The sequence below is a fragment of the Triturus cristatus genome, chromosome 4_2 (genome assembly GCF_964204655.1).
Source record: "Triturus cristatus chromosome 4_2, aTriCri1.1, whole genome shotgun sequence".
Taxonomy (NCBI): domain Eukaryota; kingdom Metazoa; phylum Chordata; class Amphibia; order Caudata; family Salamandridae; genus Triturus; species Triturus cristatus.
This window is the reverse complement of record NC_140586.1, coordinates 214,074,708-214,092,553: the sequence shown is the minus strand read 5'-3', so window position 1 is coordinate 214,092,553 and position 17,846 is coordinate 214,074,708. Positions and strand designations below refer to the sequence as shown.

Genomic DNA, 17,846 nt, shown 5'->3' with positions numbered 1-17,846 from the left:
ATGTGAACCTACAGCACTAGAAACTACAAGCATATTGTTAAACGTAAGTAACCTTTTCAGATTTGTATATTGTTTAAGGGTCCTGCATGTAGTTGGAGAAAATCTTGTTTTAGTGATAATAAATCTGTCGAACCACCAATTTATCTATGGATATGCAGTTAACTTCAGCCTCCCAGACTTGGACTGTTGGCAAGAGTCTGTTCTGTTCACGCCAAGTATCCAACTTGAAGAGGATATGGTCCCATTGTGTGGCATTGTTCTAATTTTCATTGGAAACAATGGTTGAAAGAGACATTTTGCTCCAGTGTTGATACCAAAGTTTGCCAGACAGTGAGCTACAAGTCACTAATGTAGACACCCAAACCGCCCCCTCCCCCGACTCACTGTCTGCTTTTCCTGCAGGTGGCCTTGCTGATAAAAAGTTTGACACCGACAAGCGGGGTCTGAATCTCGGGGATTATAATGACAATTTGAGGAAGGATCGCTCTGGCTTCCGTCCACCTAATTCCAAAGACTTGGGAGTGAATGACAATGGGCCTTACTATGAGAAGGTGAGTCATAACAAAACTTGTGTTTGTGTAAAGCGCATATTCACCCTGAGGAGGATCATGGTGGCTACCTCTTTGTACTTCTGCATCGAGCCTTCCAACATTACTCTTTTTTCCTTTTCTTCCTCCCCTTGACTCTGGTTGTCCTCTAGCTGCCCCTTGCCTGGTTCTTGGATGTCTGCCGACTGCCCCTGTCCAGTCACTGACTGTCTATTGACTTTCCCTTATCTGCTGAGTGCCTTGCTGTATTGCTGCATTTTTTTTCTCATGACGAACTGCTCCCCATGTATGTTATTGTAGATTATGCCCCATTGCATAGACATTGAGAAGGTATTCTGAATTACTCTAGGTGAGTGTTCTGGGCACTGGAGCCCTGTCACTCTTGCAGACCTATTGGGAAAATAAAGCAGGGCCTCCTTCTCTTGTCCCCCCTCAGGAGTATGAATGGTGTGTTGAACTTTAAGAAATGTCTCGTCTTAAACTCACCTAATTTGTGACCATCTAGTTTGAAGACATGCACTGTGCTTTTCAGGCTGGGGTTTTGATAATGCTGCATTCACAATGCTACTCACACTGGCCTTTTTCTCTCCTTTCATCCTTCCGTCCCATCCACCCTTTCCTGTCTCTCCTCTTGGGCTCTGTTGCTTGACTAACCATCACCTGCTCAACTGCCTCCCTCTCCAGCTGACTCTGCCTTTCTCCAATCAAGACGGGTGCCTTGGGGATGAGGTGGCCTGCTCTCCCTTCTCCCCCTCCCCAAGTTACAAGCACTCCCCTTCCGGCTCCACACTGCCCTCCGTCGGCTTGGGCGCAATCGGCTCTGGGCTCAACCCCCAAAACTTCGCTGCCAGACAAGTAAGGATGCTACTTTTTGGGTGCCTTGCGGGTGCAAAGAGACATGTCTCACTTCCTTGCTTGGCGCTGACCACATCTTGGGCTTTATTTTATCACCTTTGCATACCTTAATTTCTTTTATACAATGGTAGCGATGTTGGGACACTTGCCATGACTGACCTAGACAAGGATGCAGCTGATGCCATGCTAAGTCAAAGATTGCCCAGAGTACACCATTTCCCATCACTCATGCACAGGACTGAATGGCACATCTATCTACTGCCAACATTTTCCATTGTTTCATTTATGCTATGTACTGGTATTAAGTTTTAAATGCTCACATGCGATCAATGGCCCCTGGGTGCTAGTTACTAAATTGTACACCACACTAACCAGTTTAGTTGCCCTGAGATGGTTCCTATGATGGAAAGAAGACAATATTTGATGTTTATGATGTATATTTCACAGGTTACCTGAACTCCTCCACCACTTAATGAACACAGATAACCGTGGTCATAGGAGAGAATCATGTCTTATGAAAATATAAAATGGCCGCTCCTTCCTTAGGTGGTCAAGGATGATGTATTGAAAGAGTTTTAGCTATTTATTTCTGTGTAAAATTACCATAGACCCAGAATATATGCTACCACAATCATTGAGCTTTTTCCCCTGAATGTTACGAGAGACATTGAAGCTCCACAGCGCTCCATGATAAGTGCCTGTGTGACAGTTATCACGATAGCAGCTAGGGTTTGTCTTTTACGGTAATTCATTCAGCCGGAGTCTCTACAGCATACTTCCCCGGGCACCCAAATAACTGCAATTAATAATGCAAGAATTGACCTCTAGCAGAGTGAGAGTTGTTCTCACTCGCCCTTCTGCCCTATCCTTTCTTTAATCTTGTAAAGTATAGAAGTGCTTTGTGGCATTTACATGTTTAGCATCTTTGCCGTGCTCATAACATTCATTTGAACTACAAAAGAAAGACTATGTTCTCTGCTTTTGAGGTAGCAGTTACTAAAAGTTTTTCATTTCTTCAAAAAAGGACATTTTGACTGGTTGCCCCTAAAACGCCAATTTGGAGTGGTGGGTGTTGTGTAAGGCTTTGTGATTTAATGCATCGTGGGAAATGCACCATTGATATTTTTGACAAATTAAAATGGGGTTACCTCCAAGCAACTTATGCGATGTGATTGGCTTGAGTATAGCTTAAAAGTTGTAATTTGATGGTCCTGTGCAAGTAAGCATAAGAGAAGTTAACCATCCTTGGGCCAGACTGTTCATCCCAAAGCATCGCCACTTCTAGTTTCCTTTATTGTAACTAGTATTGCGTGCAACCTGTTCAGATGCTCAAACCGTGCGCCTCCTGACCTGCCAACTTCTCCCACCCCCCAAAAAGACTGGTTAGCTGTTCTCTTAATCTAGGAGCCACAATAGTTGTGCACAAAGCTGATCTTTGGATAGATAATGCTCCAGGGCGAAACCAAATTTGGTGCCTCCTTCCACCTTTGTAGGTGTGTTGGAAAATTGAGGTGTGGGAGAAAGGTGAAGAGAATAAGAGAAAGGAGACCCATGAGAATAAAAACACTCAAAATATGGATGCATTGCCACTGTTTAGCACACTGTTCTTTGCAGCCTCGTCATGGGAGACTGCTGTAGCCAGCTCTCATGGTCGGTGCCTTGGGCTGTGGCTAAGTCCATCCACTGTAAAGGTTGGCCCTGGTTGTTCATCTGCAACATGTGAACGCTTATTCTTGTTGCTGCTACTGTAGAAGATTCATATCAGACAAAGGGCTGGATTGGCATTACGGAACATGGTGGAAGTCCCAGATAGGCTGTGGGAAAAGGATTGATTTTGGGGTTCAATCTGCTAAGAGAGCCGCTGTTTGTCTATTCATGAAGAAGCGCCCAATTGCTGTGCTGGTATGTTCACAAATTACAGCTAGGAATAAATAATGTTACTGGGTGCTATTCCTGAACCTTGGAATATTAGATTTTTCTCTAGGGCTGCCTGTTAATTGTATCCGTTTCTAGCCAGGATGTTTTAAAAGGAAAGGTTTGTAAAATTTCTGTTTGTAGCATGTTTGGGTACCCCTTGCATTGAGAGTAAACATACTGCAAAAATGTACTGATCATTAGGCAGAGTTGGATTTTGAGATCTCTGAAACAAGCACGTTTCATCCAATCCCAGCCCCCAGGAGTCTGAAAGTGAGTATTAAAGTGGATCTACTTCAACCTCCACTATATCTGTAAATGTTTACTGCTTGTTTGGACCCTGGATGATGTAGAAAATACAAGCTTTGTTCTATTCAAAGTCATCTGGTCCGTTGACCCTTGCAGAGCTGCTTTAAATATGCCACATATTGTATACAGCAAGTATTGACTAAGACGTTCTTGAAAGTTGTGCTGGAAGGATTGTTACTCTGTAAACATCTGTTCATTTCAATGCAGAGATGTGGATTCACATGCTGTGCATACTCCTGACATCTAGTTGGGCTTCGACTTTTGCGACTTTTTATTCTTCGAAGAGATCTTTCAAATCATGGGGTCTCTGTGACTGCTTCCGTCTGGTCGTGAACGCGCTTGGTCATTAACTGCATTAAAAGTGTTTTTTTCCCGCCATCAGGTTCAGAGAAGGAGTAATATTGCTCCCATTCTCAATGTGTTTGATGCCGACTGTAGTGGACCCATCACTGGGACTTTTCGCCCCATCGACTGATTGTTCGACCTCTTTCACCCCAAACGTCCAGGACATCGTTGTCGAATAATCAGGTCTTCTCCAGTATTTGGGGTGTCTTTCATAGATTCACATGCTTGAATATTCCCCGTCGTCGAAGTGGGAGTCCCACGGTATATATAAAAAGCAATAAGTATCATGTATATATATATATATACATACATAACCACATAAGAGTATATACATACCCAATAAACTTTATATATATATATAGTTCAAATAACATATCCAGTTAAAATACCATAGGATAGCATTGAGACATAAGAAAGCATTGAGAAAAAGAATCACTTTACTGACATATCACTGTCATTTTATAGTCCAAACTCCAGCCAATCAGGCGCTAGCACCCTCTAGAACCTTCTCCTCAGAGGCTCAGACCCTCAGATTTTCTACCGCACGTCGTGTGAAGGGAGTCTCCCTGAGCTCTGCTCAGTTCTTGATCTGGTTTGAGGTTTTTTGTCTCTCATCATGTCTACAAGTAAGAAATCTCTTTTCCGTCCATGTTCATCTTGCGGAAAGTCAAGACTTTTCTCTGAGGATCCCCATGAGAAATGTATTTATTGTCTGTATCCTGATCATAAGGTGGCCAACTGTAAGATCTGCAGAACCTTCTCTCAAAAAACTTTGAAAGATAGAGAAGGTAGCCTTTTAATATGGCTTCAAAAACTAAAGGAGACAGATAACCCCCTTTCTGAGGTGGAGAGTGTAGCCTCTATCAAGACAGGAGTCTCTTCAAAGCGTGGAAGTGTCCAGGACTTGCCATCTCCTTTTCTAAAAAAAGAAGAGACTTCATCTTGAGGAAGTGTCTACAGGCCAAGTCTCTGTTACCACGCCAGCGCCCCCGAGACTTAGCTCTCAGGCGTCTATGACTCCGTCAGTACATGTTTCCAGTCAGAAACGTTCAAAACAGTCGACGGGCCCGTCGACGGCTCCTCCGTCGACGAGATCGGCTACTTAATCAGCCTCGGTGACGACGGTATCGAGCAGATATCCTTCGTCGACGACGATGACTTCGTCGACGTCTTCACCGTCGACAATAGTGTGTGTTTCCCTGAAAACTATCTCGTCGACGATACCACTCACCTCTTCGTCGACGACTGGGAAGCTGGAGCTTCCGTCGATGTCTACAACTCCGTCGACGATGGTTAAAAAGAAGAAGAGGAAGTCGACGGCAGCCACCCCGTCGACGGCAGCCACCCCGTCGACGGCAGCCACCCCGTCGACGGCAGCCACCCCGTCGACGGCAGCCTCCTCGTCGACGGCAGCCTCCTCGTCGACGGCAGCTCCGTCGTCGACTACTTAGTCGACGATCGCCTCGACGACGGTGGGGTCAAATTTTGCGACAATGCCATTGGTGCCAATGTCAACGCCAGCACCGGGGTCTGTGGACGGCTCCTTGCTGCTACGTCGTAAGGCTGTACTAGACCCAGTTATGTTACCACCGGGACCTCGACCACCCCGTCAACTATTTCCTTCGGGGGATGAGGACGATTCTGATTCGGATGAGGACGATCAGTCTGCTTTTCGGGATGCTCATAGTCCCTCTGAGCTCCATATAAAGTGCCAAGACTTTGAGGAGGATGAATACTACGATCAGGAACAAGAGCAACATCCCCCTGCTACGGTTCCTATGGTGCAGCTTCCTGTGCGGCTTATTTCCAACCTCCAATACATGTTGGAAGATTATAATCGTCGCTTTCCAGCATCCTCTCAAAGTTCTCCACGCGAAGCGCCATCTGAGGTTCCACCTCCTCCTATATTGCCGACGATACCTACGCCCTCCACACCTGCACTGCCTTCCAATGCAGCGGATGATAATATGGATAATCTAGATACGGAAGAGGGTGAGCTTCCGGAGGCCGACTCTATGGCGGACTGGGATGACTACCAAATCAATTCGCCCGCATCACCGCAAAGGTCGCCAGTCAACTCGCCACCTGTCGACATAACAGGGTTCCATCAGCTGATGGAAAGAGCAGCGCAACGCTTTCACCTTCCCATGGTGGTTAGGGAAGAGGACTGTTTCTTGTACGATTTCTAGTCCCAGCCTCAGAAACAAGTACGAGCTGTGCCCATTATAGACTTCATATGGAATGAAGGTATAAAGTTAATGAAAACGCCTAATTCTATTCCGGCGGTGCTCCCACGCCTGGAGAAAAAGTACAAAGCTCCGGATTCTTCCCCAGCCTGCTTGGTGTCTCAACCTAAGCCGGACTCAGTGATTACACAAGCGGCACAGCGCCGCTCCAAAAATCCATCATCTCCAATGTCGGCGCCTCCGGATTGCGACGGCCGTCGCCTGGATGCCATCGGCAAGAAGTTCTCAACCATGGCGTCAACAACGGTCCGGGCTGCGAATTCTTTGGCAATCCTCGGCCGTTACGATAGACAGATGTGGTCGGACATGGCTGCTCTGGCCAAGCTTATACCGGAAGATTCTAGAGCGGAAGCTCAAAAGATCCTGCAAGAGGGTGAGAGGGCGTCATCCGAGATCATTGACTGCTCTGTTGACATCGCATCCACCGGTTTCCGTCAATTGGCGGGAGCCGCTGTCCTAAGAAGACAGGGTTGGCTTCGATCAACCTCATTTCGGCAAGAGGTCCAGGCTAAGATTTTGGACATGCCGTATGACGGAGAGTCATTATTCGGCCAGCATGTGGAAGATGCTTTGCAAACCATAAAAAAGGACACGGATACGGCTCGTTCCCTCGGCACTCTTCAGTTTAGGAAGCAGCCCTTTCGAGGTGCGCGCGGCACCTCCTCATCTTTTCGTGGGTCCTCTTCCCAGTACCGCTCCTACAACCAAGGGCAACAGCGGTACTCTTCACAACCACAGCAGTCCTACAGACAGCAAGCTGGCAAATCATATAGAGGGAAGTCAAATTACAGGGGGAATTCAACCAAAAAACAGTGACTGTGTACGGCAGAAGTTCCCTTTTCCCAGTTGTCCTCTAGTTCCTGTTGGAGGAAAAATCTCCCAGTTCTTTTCAGCTTGGTCCTCAATCACTTCGGACCGCTGGGTTCTGGATATTATTTCAAGGGGCCACGCCCTAGAGTTTGTGAAGGTTCCTCCACGCACCCCTCCATCCGGACCTCCTCCCGCCCATCTCAAAGAACTTTTCAATCAGATCCAGATAATATTAAACAAGGGTGCCATCGAAGTGGTTCCGAAATATCAAAGAGGGTTGGGGTTCTATTCCCGTTTTTTCCTCATACTAAAGAAATCAGGGGAGTGGCGTCCCATCCTCGATCTAAGGTTGCTCAACAAATTTCTCAAGACCCAGTCCTTCCGAATGCTCACATTAAAGGACATCCTCCAATTCTTCTCTCAGGAGGATTTCATGACAACGATCGATCTGCAGGATGCATATTTCCATGTGCCCATTCTGCCACGCCACAGGAAATACCTACGATTTCGAGTGGGTCACAAAGATTACCAATTCAAAGTCCTACCCTTCGGACTCTGCTCAGCCCCACGGGTCTTTTCAAAATTCCTGGCCCCGGTGGTGGCTCATTTACGGCAAGCGGGTATTCAAATATACCCTTACCTGGACGATTGTCTCATCAAATCTCAATCCTCCCACCAGGCGGCCCTCGATACCCAGCGCTGTCTCGATCTGTTCCAGTCCCTGGGTTTGTCGATCAATGTGCGAAAATCTCAACTCACGCAGACTACGTGCAAGACCTTTCTCGGCGCTTCTATCAATACGAGCACAGCCATGGCTTTCGCTTCAGCAGAGCGTCAAGAACGGATTCAACAGCTTGCAAGCTCCATCACAGCAAAGCAGTCAGTTTCAGTCCGCACATTGAAATCCTTTCTGGGAATGGCGTCCTCATGCATCGCTTTGATCCCTCATTGCAGACTAAAGAGTCGTATCATTCAGGAGGAATTAGACAAGCAGTGGCGCCAGATTTCCGGTTCCTTCAACGATCAGCTCGTGGTGTCACCCCGCATGGCTCAAGCGCTGCATTGGTGGACCCGTCCTGCCAACATCGCAGTAGGAACCTCTTTTCTGTTGACAACCACAGAACTCGTCCTTACCAAGGACGCATCCATGGAGGGTTGGGGCGCACATTTTCAAGATCTATCCGTCAAGGGCCAATGGTCAGCGGCTCAGCGTTGCTGGCACATCAACAGATTGGAACTGATGGCCATTTTCTTGGCGTTGAAATCCTTCCGCCTCCAGTTCCAGGGGAAGTCAGTCCTCATTCAGACGGACAACACCACTTGCATGCACTACCTGAACAAACAGGGCGGGACAAGATCTCCACTGCTCTCCCGTCTGGCGCAGAGGATTTGGAGTTGGGCCATACTCCATCAGATAACGTTACAGGCAATTCATCTGCCCGGCATTTCCAATACTCTGGCGGATGCACTCAGTCGGTCAGCATCATCAACCCACGAGTGGGAGTTACATCAACCGACTCTGGAATTTGTCTTCAACCTCTGGGGTCACCCGACAATCGACCTCTTCGCAACCCCTCAGAATACAAAATGCCGGTCCTACGCAAGCTGGTTTCCCCACAAAGGGTCGTGCGGAAATGCCCTTTCGATCAATTGGTACGGGATATTTGCGTACGCTTTTCCGCCGATTCCTCTGATTCCGCGAGTGTTGCGGAAGATAAGACAACAACCGTGCCATGTACTCCTCATAGCTCCACGGTGGCCTCGGCAAGCATGGTTTTCGGAGTTGCTTCTCCTATCCCAATGCGAGCCCATCCTTCTTCACCTGAAGCCGGATCTGCTGACAATGAACAATGGTCGGATATGCCATCCGAATCCCAGCTCTCTCAGCTTGTCGGCTTGGAACCTGAGCACCTTGAATTTGCTCATTTGAACATTCCTCCAGCCTGCAGGGAGGTGTTGGCTAAAGCAAGAGCTCCTTCCACAGTGAAAACGTATAAGCTCAAATGGAAGCGATTTTGTCTTTGGTGTGCTTCCGCCCACATACATCCTGTGCACGCTCCCCCAGAACACATTCTGCCGTTCTTCCTACAACTAGCGCAGTCTGGATTATCGCACTCTACCTTAAAGGTCTTTCTAGCGACAATATCTCGCTTTCGACAAGACTGCTCGTCCTCTCTCTATTCATCCAGAGTCATGCAGCAATTTTTCAAGGGTCTCTTCCGAATGTTCCCGCCCATCCGGCGTCCTCCACCCACGTGGCGCCTGAACATCGTGCTGGCTCAGCTCATGAAGGCGCTCTTCGAACCTATCCACTCAGCGGATGTCAAATTTTTAACTTGGAAAGTGGCCCTCCTCCTTGCTCTGACCTCTTCCCGCAGAGTCAGTGACATTCACGCCTTTACAATAAAACCTCCGTTCCTTCAATTCAGATCGGACTGTGTCATTCTCCGCACTAATCCGGTTTTTATACCTAAAGTGCCATCCGATTTCCCTCTTAACGAACGGTGTTCTTAAAAACTTTTTTCCCGCATCCACAAACTCCGGCGGAGCAAAGCTTACACTCTCTGGACCTGAAGAGATGTCTTAAATTCTACATTAGCAGAACTCAATCCTTTCGCAAATCTGACCAGTTGTTTGTGGCCTACGGGCGTGCTTGCAAAGGACAATCGGTCACCAAACCCACGATTGCCCGTTGGGTTTCATCAGCAATCTCTTTTTGCCATCAAAGGGCTGGTAAGCCTCTGTCTTCGAGAGTGAGAGCTCATTCAACGAGGGCTATATCATCTTCCACTGCCCTGTTCGCTGGTGTGCCCATCCATCAGATATGCCGGGCGGCTACGTGGTCCAGCAGGCACACGTTTACGAAGCACTACTGTCTGGAATCCATTAATGAAGCAGACACGGCTGTGGGACAGGTAGTTCTACGGAATCTGTTTAAATAAGGTGAGCCTCTGCTACTTCCCTCCTCCTGGGATATTCTTAATTGCGTTCTAAATACATTGTCATTGTATTTCATGCAATATCAATACGGCTTGGTCAGCCGAATACTGTTTACTGCTTACTATTCTATTCAAGCATGTGAATCTATGAAAGACACCCCAAATACTGGAGAAGAACAAATGTTACTTACCTGTAAACTGTGGTTCTCCAGTATTGGTGTCTTTCATAGATTCACATGCGACCCACCCTCCTCCCCTCAGAGGCTCTCTTCTCCTCTTTCGGCTCTTTGGTCACTCTCGTGCTCGAAAATCTGAGGGTCTGAGCCTCTGAGGAGAAGGTTCTAGAGGGTGCTAGCGCCTGATTGGCTGGAGTTTGGACTATAAAATGACAGGGATATGTCAGTAAAGTGATTCTTTTTCTCAATGCTTTCTTATGTCTCAATGCTATCCTATGGTATTTTAACTTGATATGTTATTTGAACTATATATATATAAAGTTTATTGGGTATGTATATACTCTTATGTGGTTATGTATGTGTATATATATATATATACATGATACTTATTGCTTTTTATATATACCGTGGGACTCCCACTTCGACGACGGGGAATATTCAAGCATGTGAATCTATGAAAGACACCAATACTGGAGAACCACAGTTTACAGGTAAGTAACATTTGTTCTTCTGGCCCTCAGGGCGCTCCTGCCCTTCGGAGCCATGCACCCGCCTTCCCGATGCCAAAGAATAAGTATGCACAGAAGTATTGCAATAGACACCTTTCAAAAGATGCTACTCAAAGTACCCTTAGGTTGACCTCCACGTCGTCTGTAACCTGTGCCTCTCACCACATCCTGACGAGACCACTGCAACTCTTACTCGGCCTTCAAGAGCAAAAAGACCCTTCGGCATCAGGGAGAACCAGTGGTGGGTCAACAATAAAATGTATTGTTCATCCTCTGCGATACCAGACATCTTCGGCGAGGCAGACCTGCTTGGTACAGAAGAAGAAAATGGTGAGCCGCCAACCTAGTCCTGACTTAATTGGCTCAGACTCTTCAGAGCCCAAGGAAGAAGTTGTTCAAGAGAAGAAAGGTGCTTGAGGATGTCCCACCGACTTCCGTCATCTCTGGAACTTGTCTGAGGACCATGCTGAGACACAGGAATACGGTTGACACCCAAACCTCATCTAAGGCATGTGAGAAAGTGCCCTCTTTCTGCATGGTTGCCCTCACTTTTTGCTGATGTGCTTTGACGGAGTCTGCCCTGGACTCCTGCCAATCAGGTACCCAGGGCCTATGGTCTTTCCTTAAAACTGCAATGAAGCCTAAACCCAATTGTCATCTCTGGCCACAGGTCGGCCCCTAGTAAATGGTACCACAGGTACCCAGGGCACTGTGACCAGAGAAGGCCTCTAAGGGCTGCAGCCCTTATCACGCCACCCTTAGAGGTCCTATACCTTCACACTCACACACTGCATTAGCCCTCTGAGTGCATTTTTCATTAAATCCCTCACTGGCATCAGAGTGTGTTTAATGTGCTGAGAGGTTTGATACCAAACTTCCCAATTTTCAGTAAAGCCATTATTGCACTGTGAAGCTCGAAACGAAAAACTCCCAGCACCATATACTCTTAATTGCATTACTGCACTTACAATGTCTAAGAACTGATCTAGACACTGTAGGGGTACAGGGTTCATGCACCTGTACCCTCACTACTGGTAAAGTGCACCCAGCTAGAGGGGTGGCTGACCCATGCCAGGGCAGTGGGTTGTAGGCATGGCATACAGGGCTGTGTGCCATGTCGACTCTTCACTTTGTTCTGCACCAAAACATGCAGCCTGCAAAGGCAGTGTGTGTTTGAGGAAAGATACATGGCCTCTGGGGGTGGCACAATAAGTGCTGCAGCCCTTGGAGGCCTTCCCTGGCCACAATGCCCTTCGTACCCATGGTACCTTTTACAAGGGAATGACATGTGGCTAGAGAGGTGTCAATTGGGGGTACAACGTACAGTCTTGGTAAAACACAGGCGCTGGGAACCAGATTGGCAGGGACCCAGGGCATCAGTAGTCTGGCAAAACGTGGGAGGGTTACTGCAACAGAAACCCAGCTTCCTACAGAGACCCATCCTCCAAAAGCACCAGTAGGAGCTGGATGAAAGACTGCAGCTTCACCTTTGAGGATGCTCGATCTTAGGATATTTCTCTGCCACCACCGCCCCCCAAAATGCTTAAGGACAAGGCTTTGGGTCCTACTCCTCCTCTTCCTCATCCTCCACCCCCTCTTACCACCTCCTATGACTTCCCCTTCACATACTACGATTTCCCCCTCCGGGGTCTCCGGAGTTATGCTCAGACTCGAGCAGTCCTAGTCTCTACTCTCCTGCAGAGGCCTTTGGTGACTCCGTCTACCCGCACCCCAATGATGATCCTTGGGAGGACTGTGAGTGGATCCTCCGTGGGACCCTGATCTTGGCCATTTCTCTGTTGGGGCTTCCCTCCCAGATGACACCAATCCATTTCAAAGGGTTATCTAATGTGCAGCCACCTATCACAAGGTGGATATGTATGTTTTGCAGCGTGAATCTTTCTGGATTCACTATGCTGTGCATTATTCCGCGATCTTGTGGTTGGGTCCGGATTCGTAGTCTTTTCTTTGTTTTTTGGTTTTTTTTTTTTTTTTTGTAGCCCAGGTGGGCGTCGACGTCCACCAATTGGTGCACCTCCCGTGACGTCGTCGTGCTTCCTGCGGAAGTCCCACCTTTGGGGCGCCATCTTCAGATTCTTTTTTCCGCCGTTGGGTCTGGATCGTCATCGGGAAGCTCCAGAATTACACTCGAAGGAAGAAGGAAGAAAAGCGAGTTTCGTCGATAGAATCACTAGAAGATATCAGGAAAGGAAGAGATTTCATCAGGAGCGCGAAGAAAGGAGGACCAGCCCCCTTTTCTTCGACGGCCTTGGAGAATGCACGCTCAGAGACCCTGAGCGCAATGGACAAGACGCCATTCAAGTTCTGCCCAAACTGCCACCACAAGTTCGCGCAGAAAGACCAGCATCCGGTCTGCAACCTCTGCCTACCGGTCGATCACCAGAGTATCGACTGCAACGCCTGCTCAGCCTTCGCGCCGAAGACACTCAGGGTGAGAGAGCGGCAGAGAAGAGCCAACGCCAACATGGATGGCAAGGGGAAGCCCCCGACGCTCTATGATCTGGGCCTCTCCACGGACGACGAGGACAACGTCGCCGAGACAGCCGAAAACTTCACGGTCGTAGAGACCGACAAGAAAAAAGAAGACGAGGTAAGAGAATCGTCGAGCACAAAACAGAAAGTACCTCGACAACACGAGGGTGACTCGAGAAAATCTGAGTCAAAGTCCACGAAGGGAGCCCCGGCGCCGAAAACTTCGACGTCCAAAGGGGGAACCACGGACAAGAGGCCGAGCGGATCCTTAGAAAAGGACTCCCTGGTGCCGAAAGACGCCGAAAGGCAAGGGTCGTCGAAAGGATCCCATGAAACGGGCCGATTGACGCAGAAAGAACGTTCGACGTCGACGCAAGTTTCATCGAAAAGACCCGCGGTCGACGCCGAAAGCATCTCCGAGATGGAGAAAAAGAAGAGGCGGCTCGAGGCCGAAATGGAGAACATCCTTCAAAGGAAGAAGGAGTTCGACGCCAGGATGAAGGAGTTCAAGATTCCAACGGTTTCATCAGCGGACGTCGGTGAGGTCGAAGACGAGTTCGACACCGAAGGGCTGACAAGGGATCTCGAGGAGGAAGAAGAGCCCTATTATGAGGGAAAAGCCGAGGAAGAAGACCAACGGTCGTTCTACGAATCGGCGGCATCTACCAGCAACGACGTCGAATGGCACGATCTCGACACCGAAAACCCGGAGGAGCCCGTGGACACGTACCCTTCGAGGCCTTCGCCACCCGACGACATCGGGGTCTACAATATGGTGGTCAGGAGCGCAGCAATGGCCTTCGGCGTCAAACTCGACGAGGAGAAACCGAAAGCCGATTTTCTCGTCGAGACACTGCTCCCCATCCAGACAAGGAGCCAGTTCCTCCCCATGCTACAAAGCGTGATGAATCAGGGGAGAGAAGCCTTCAAGGAGCCAGCGACCTGCCGGTCGATCACGCCCAGGACAGAGAAGAAATATAAGCACTCCTCCCTGGACCCCCCTTACATCAAGGGTAGCGTGACCGCGGACTCCATCATAGCCTCCACGGCCAGGAGAAGGGCCAACGTACCAGCAACTTCGGGCCCACCTCCGGATAAGGAGAGCAGGAGGATTGACCTCACAGGAAGAAAGGTCGAGAGGAACGCCGCAATGCACTGGCGCATGGCGAATTCAAATGCACTCAATAGACACCAATACCAGCACTGGGATGAGATGGGGGAGCTAGTAAAGCACCTCCCCGAAGAATACCGCCAGAGAGCCTCTCACCTGATAGACGAAGGCAAGAACATCGCCAACTCCTGTATAAAGACGGCGTTGGATGGGGCAGAGACTTCAGCAAGACTCATGGCCATAGGGGTCACAGAGAGGAGGCATGCATGGCTAAGAATCTCGGGATTCAAACCGGAAGTGCAGAACAACATCCTTGGCACCCCCTTCAACGGAGAGACACTGTTCGGAGCAACAGTGGACGACAAGCTCACCCAGCTGAAAAAAGAAAACGAGACGGCGAGGTCCATGGGGGCCCTACAGCTGAGGGGAATGAGGCGAGGAAATCCCTCGAGGAGACCCTACGGTAGGGGAGGAAGCCAGCAGGGGACGTCGCACCAGGCGTTCCAACAAAGTCAGCAGGGTGAAGGTCACGGACAAGGTCAGCAAAAGCAAAACTGGCAATATCAACCTCGGGGCCAGTCCTTTCGCGGGAGAGGGAACGGACGTGGCCAAAGGAGGAGAGGGGGCGAACAGCCCTCGACAAAGTGACTCAGCACGCAAGAGGACGCCTACCCTCGTCAGGACCCCAAGGGTGAGGCGCAAAAAAGTGTCATCAGGGGGAAGAGAAGATTCAAGAGCCTACGAGCATACGACACCAGTAGGCGGAAGACTGAGGTTCTACCTTCAGGAGTGGCGGCGTATAACCACAGACAAGTGGATACGGAACGTTGTGCAGTACGGATACTGCGTAGATTTGGAGAAAAGACCTCCAGACAGGAAACCAAAGGGAAGACTGAGATCGGCCCAAGAACTGGCAATACTCAGAGAAGAAACGCGGAAACTCCTGCAAAAGGGAGCCATAGAGACAGTGCCGTTCAGAGAACGCAACAAAGGGGTCTACTCAAACTACTTCGTGGTTCCGAAGGTAGACGGAGACCTCAGACCCATACTAGACCTCCGTTACCTAAACAAGTTCATCAGAACGCAAAGGTTCAAAATGACTTCACTGCAGGAGGTTCTGCCACAGATAAGAGAAGGGGACTTCATGGTCACCGTGGACCTCAAGGATGCCTACCTTCACATCCCAATAAACAGAAGGCACAAGGGCCTTCTAAGATTCAACATCGAACAAGAACACTACCAGTTCACGACCCTGGCCTTCGGATTAAAATCAGCACCAAGGGTCTTTACAAAATGCCTGTCGGCGGTAGCGGCGCACCTACGAAGGCAGGGAATACATGTCTACCCCTACTTGGACGACTGGCTGGTCAAGGCAAACTCACGCGGAAAGTGCGAGAGGCACGCAAAACGCGTAACAGACACCCTCACGAATCTGGGATTCTCGATCCACTGGGGAAAATCATCGATGGAACCGGAGCAGGTAAAGATTTTCCTGGGGGCAAAGATCAACTCCCGCAACAGTACAGTAGTGCCCAGCGACAGGAGGACAGAGGCTCTACTGAAGGAGGCGAAGCTCTACCAGAAGGGGCGAGCTCTGACAGTGAGGGCTGTGAGCAAGATGATGGGGATGATGGCGTCCTGTATCCAGCTGGTGCCGAATGTACGCCTGCACATGAGACCATTCCAGGAATGGCTACAACAACAATGGTCACAAGCAAACGGAAGTTGGGAGGATCTAGTGGTTGTTACGCACGCAGTGCAGGAGGAGATAACTTGGTGGAACAGAGACAACATAACAGCAGGGAGAAGCCTGACACCACCAATCCCAACAGTGACCATTACCACGGACGCATCGCAAAAGGGATGGGGAGCGCACATGGACAACCTCAGAGTGAGGGGTCTATGGGCCCCAGCAGATGCGATCCGCCATATCAACTACCTCGAGTTGAAAACAATCCTGCTAGCCCTGAAGGCATTCCAGAGGCACCTGTTCAACAAGAGGGTGTTGGTCCAAACAGACAACACCACGGCGATGTTCTACATCAACAAACAAGGGGGGACACAGTCGTTCCCGCTCTCATCCCTAGCTCAGGAGATTTGGAGATGGGCCATACCTCTCAGGATAGATCTACTGGCAATTCACCTACCGGGGAAGGACAATGTGGAGGCAGACTGGCTAAGCAGGCAGACCTCAGCATCACACGAGTGGGAGCTCAATGGCCAGGAAACGGAGAAACTCTTCCGGAGATGGGAGACTCCCACAATAGACCTTTTTGCAACACGCCACAATGCAAAATGCCAAAGCTTCGCGTCCAGGCAACCAGATCAGCAATCCAAGGGAAATGCCCTATGGATAAGCTGGTCGAGGACATTTGCCTACGCCTTTCCACCGATACCCCTGTTGCACAGAGTGCTCGACAAGTGCAGAACCAGCAACATGACCCTGATCCTGGTGGCTCCGCAGTGGGCGAGGCAGACATGGTTCTCACAAATTCAAGAAATGGCACAAGGCGACCCATACAGGTTCGAGAGGAGGAAGGACCTGCTCTCAATGCAAAACGGAGAGGTCCTGCACCCAGAGCCAGAGACCCTCAACCTGGCGGCATGGCTCCTGAAGACCTAGAGTTCGCACACCTAAGATTGCCGCCAAGCACGATGCGAGTGCTACGGGAGGCGAGAAAACCAACTACACGAAAATGCTACAGCGCAAAATGGAAGAGGTTCACTGTGTGGTGCCGGAAAAAGGGCCTGCAAAACAGAATGACAAGAGACTCAACAGTACTGAGGTACCTCACACACCTTCTAAAGAGTAACCTCTGCTCGAGCTCACTAAGGGTACACCTAGCGGCCATCGTGGCCTACACCAGAGGTGAAAAAGGTGGAAGTTTCTTCAGCTCGCAGGTGGTGAGGAGATTCATGGAAGGAGCCAAAAGGATGGCCCCCCGAAAAGGTTGCCGCCTCCGGCATGGAATCTGAATGTGGTCCTGACGGAGCTCATGAAGGCACCGTTTGAACCCATTCACAAGGCCACACTGCAGATGTTGACTATGAAAACAGCCTTTCTGGTGGCCATAACCTCACTACGCAGGGTGAGCGAGCTTCAAGCACTAACGCTGCAGGAACCCTACATTCAGATTCACAAAGATAGAATAGTCCTGAGAACGGACCCACACTTCATGCCCAAGGTAGTGTCGGCGTTCCACATGAATCAGAGTATCCAGATACCAAGTTTCTTCCAAAACCAGACTACAAACGCAGAAAAGGCACTGCACACCCTCGATGCCAGAAGAGCGGTGATGCACTACATTGAGAGAACCAAGGAACTCAGGAAGTCGAAACAGCTGTTTGTGTCCTTTGCTACTAGCTTCATGGGTAGGCCAGTGACTAAGGGCACCATCGCAAGGTGGATTGCCCTCACTATTCAATTCTGCCACAAACAAGCTGGACAGGAGCTAGCGGAGGGGCCGCAGGCTCACTCCACAAGGAAGAAAGGGGCCACCGTGGCCTTCCTGGCGAACACGCCCATCCAGGACATATGCCTCGCGGCAACTTGGGCATCTGTGCACACGTTCACGAAACACTACTGCGTGG

The 17,846-nt window shown here is 49.4% G+C and overlaps 1 protein-coding gene across 10 annotated transcripts in view; it reads left to right on the top strand.

The window, feature by feature from the left end:
- Window positions 1-17,846, top strand: part of TNRC6B (trinucleotide repeat containing adaptor 6B) — a 1,192,955-nt gene that overhangs the window by 733,130 nt on the left and 441,979 nt on the right. For 8 of the 10 annotated variants that reach the window (XM_085601248.1, XM_085601251.1, XM_085601245.1 and 5 more), the window contains 2 exons: window positions 403-551; window positions 1,233-1,403. In XM_085601248.1, the coding sequence (XP_085457374.1) occupies window positions 403-551; window positions 1,233-1,403 (320 nt within the window). The remainder of the gene's footprint in view (window positions 1-402; window positions 552-1,232; window positions 1,404-17,846) is intronic. The other 2 variants (XM_085601247.1, XM_085601246.1) reach the window with 1 other exon arrangement.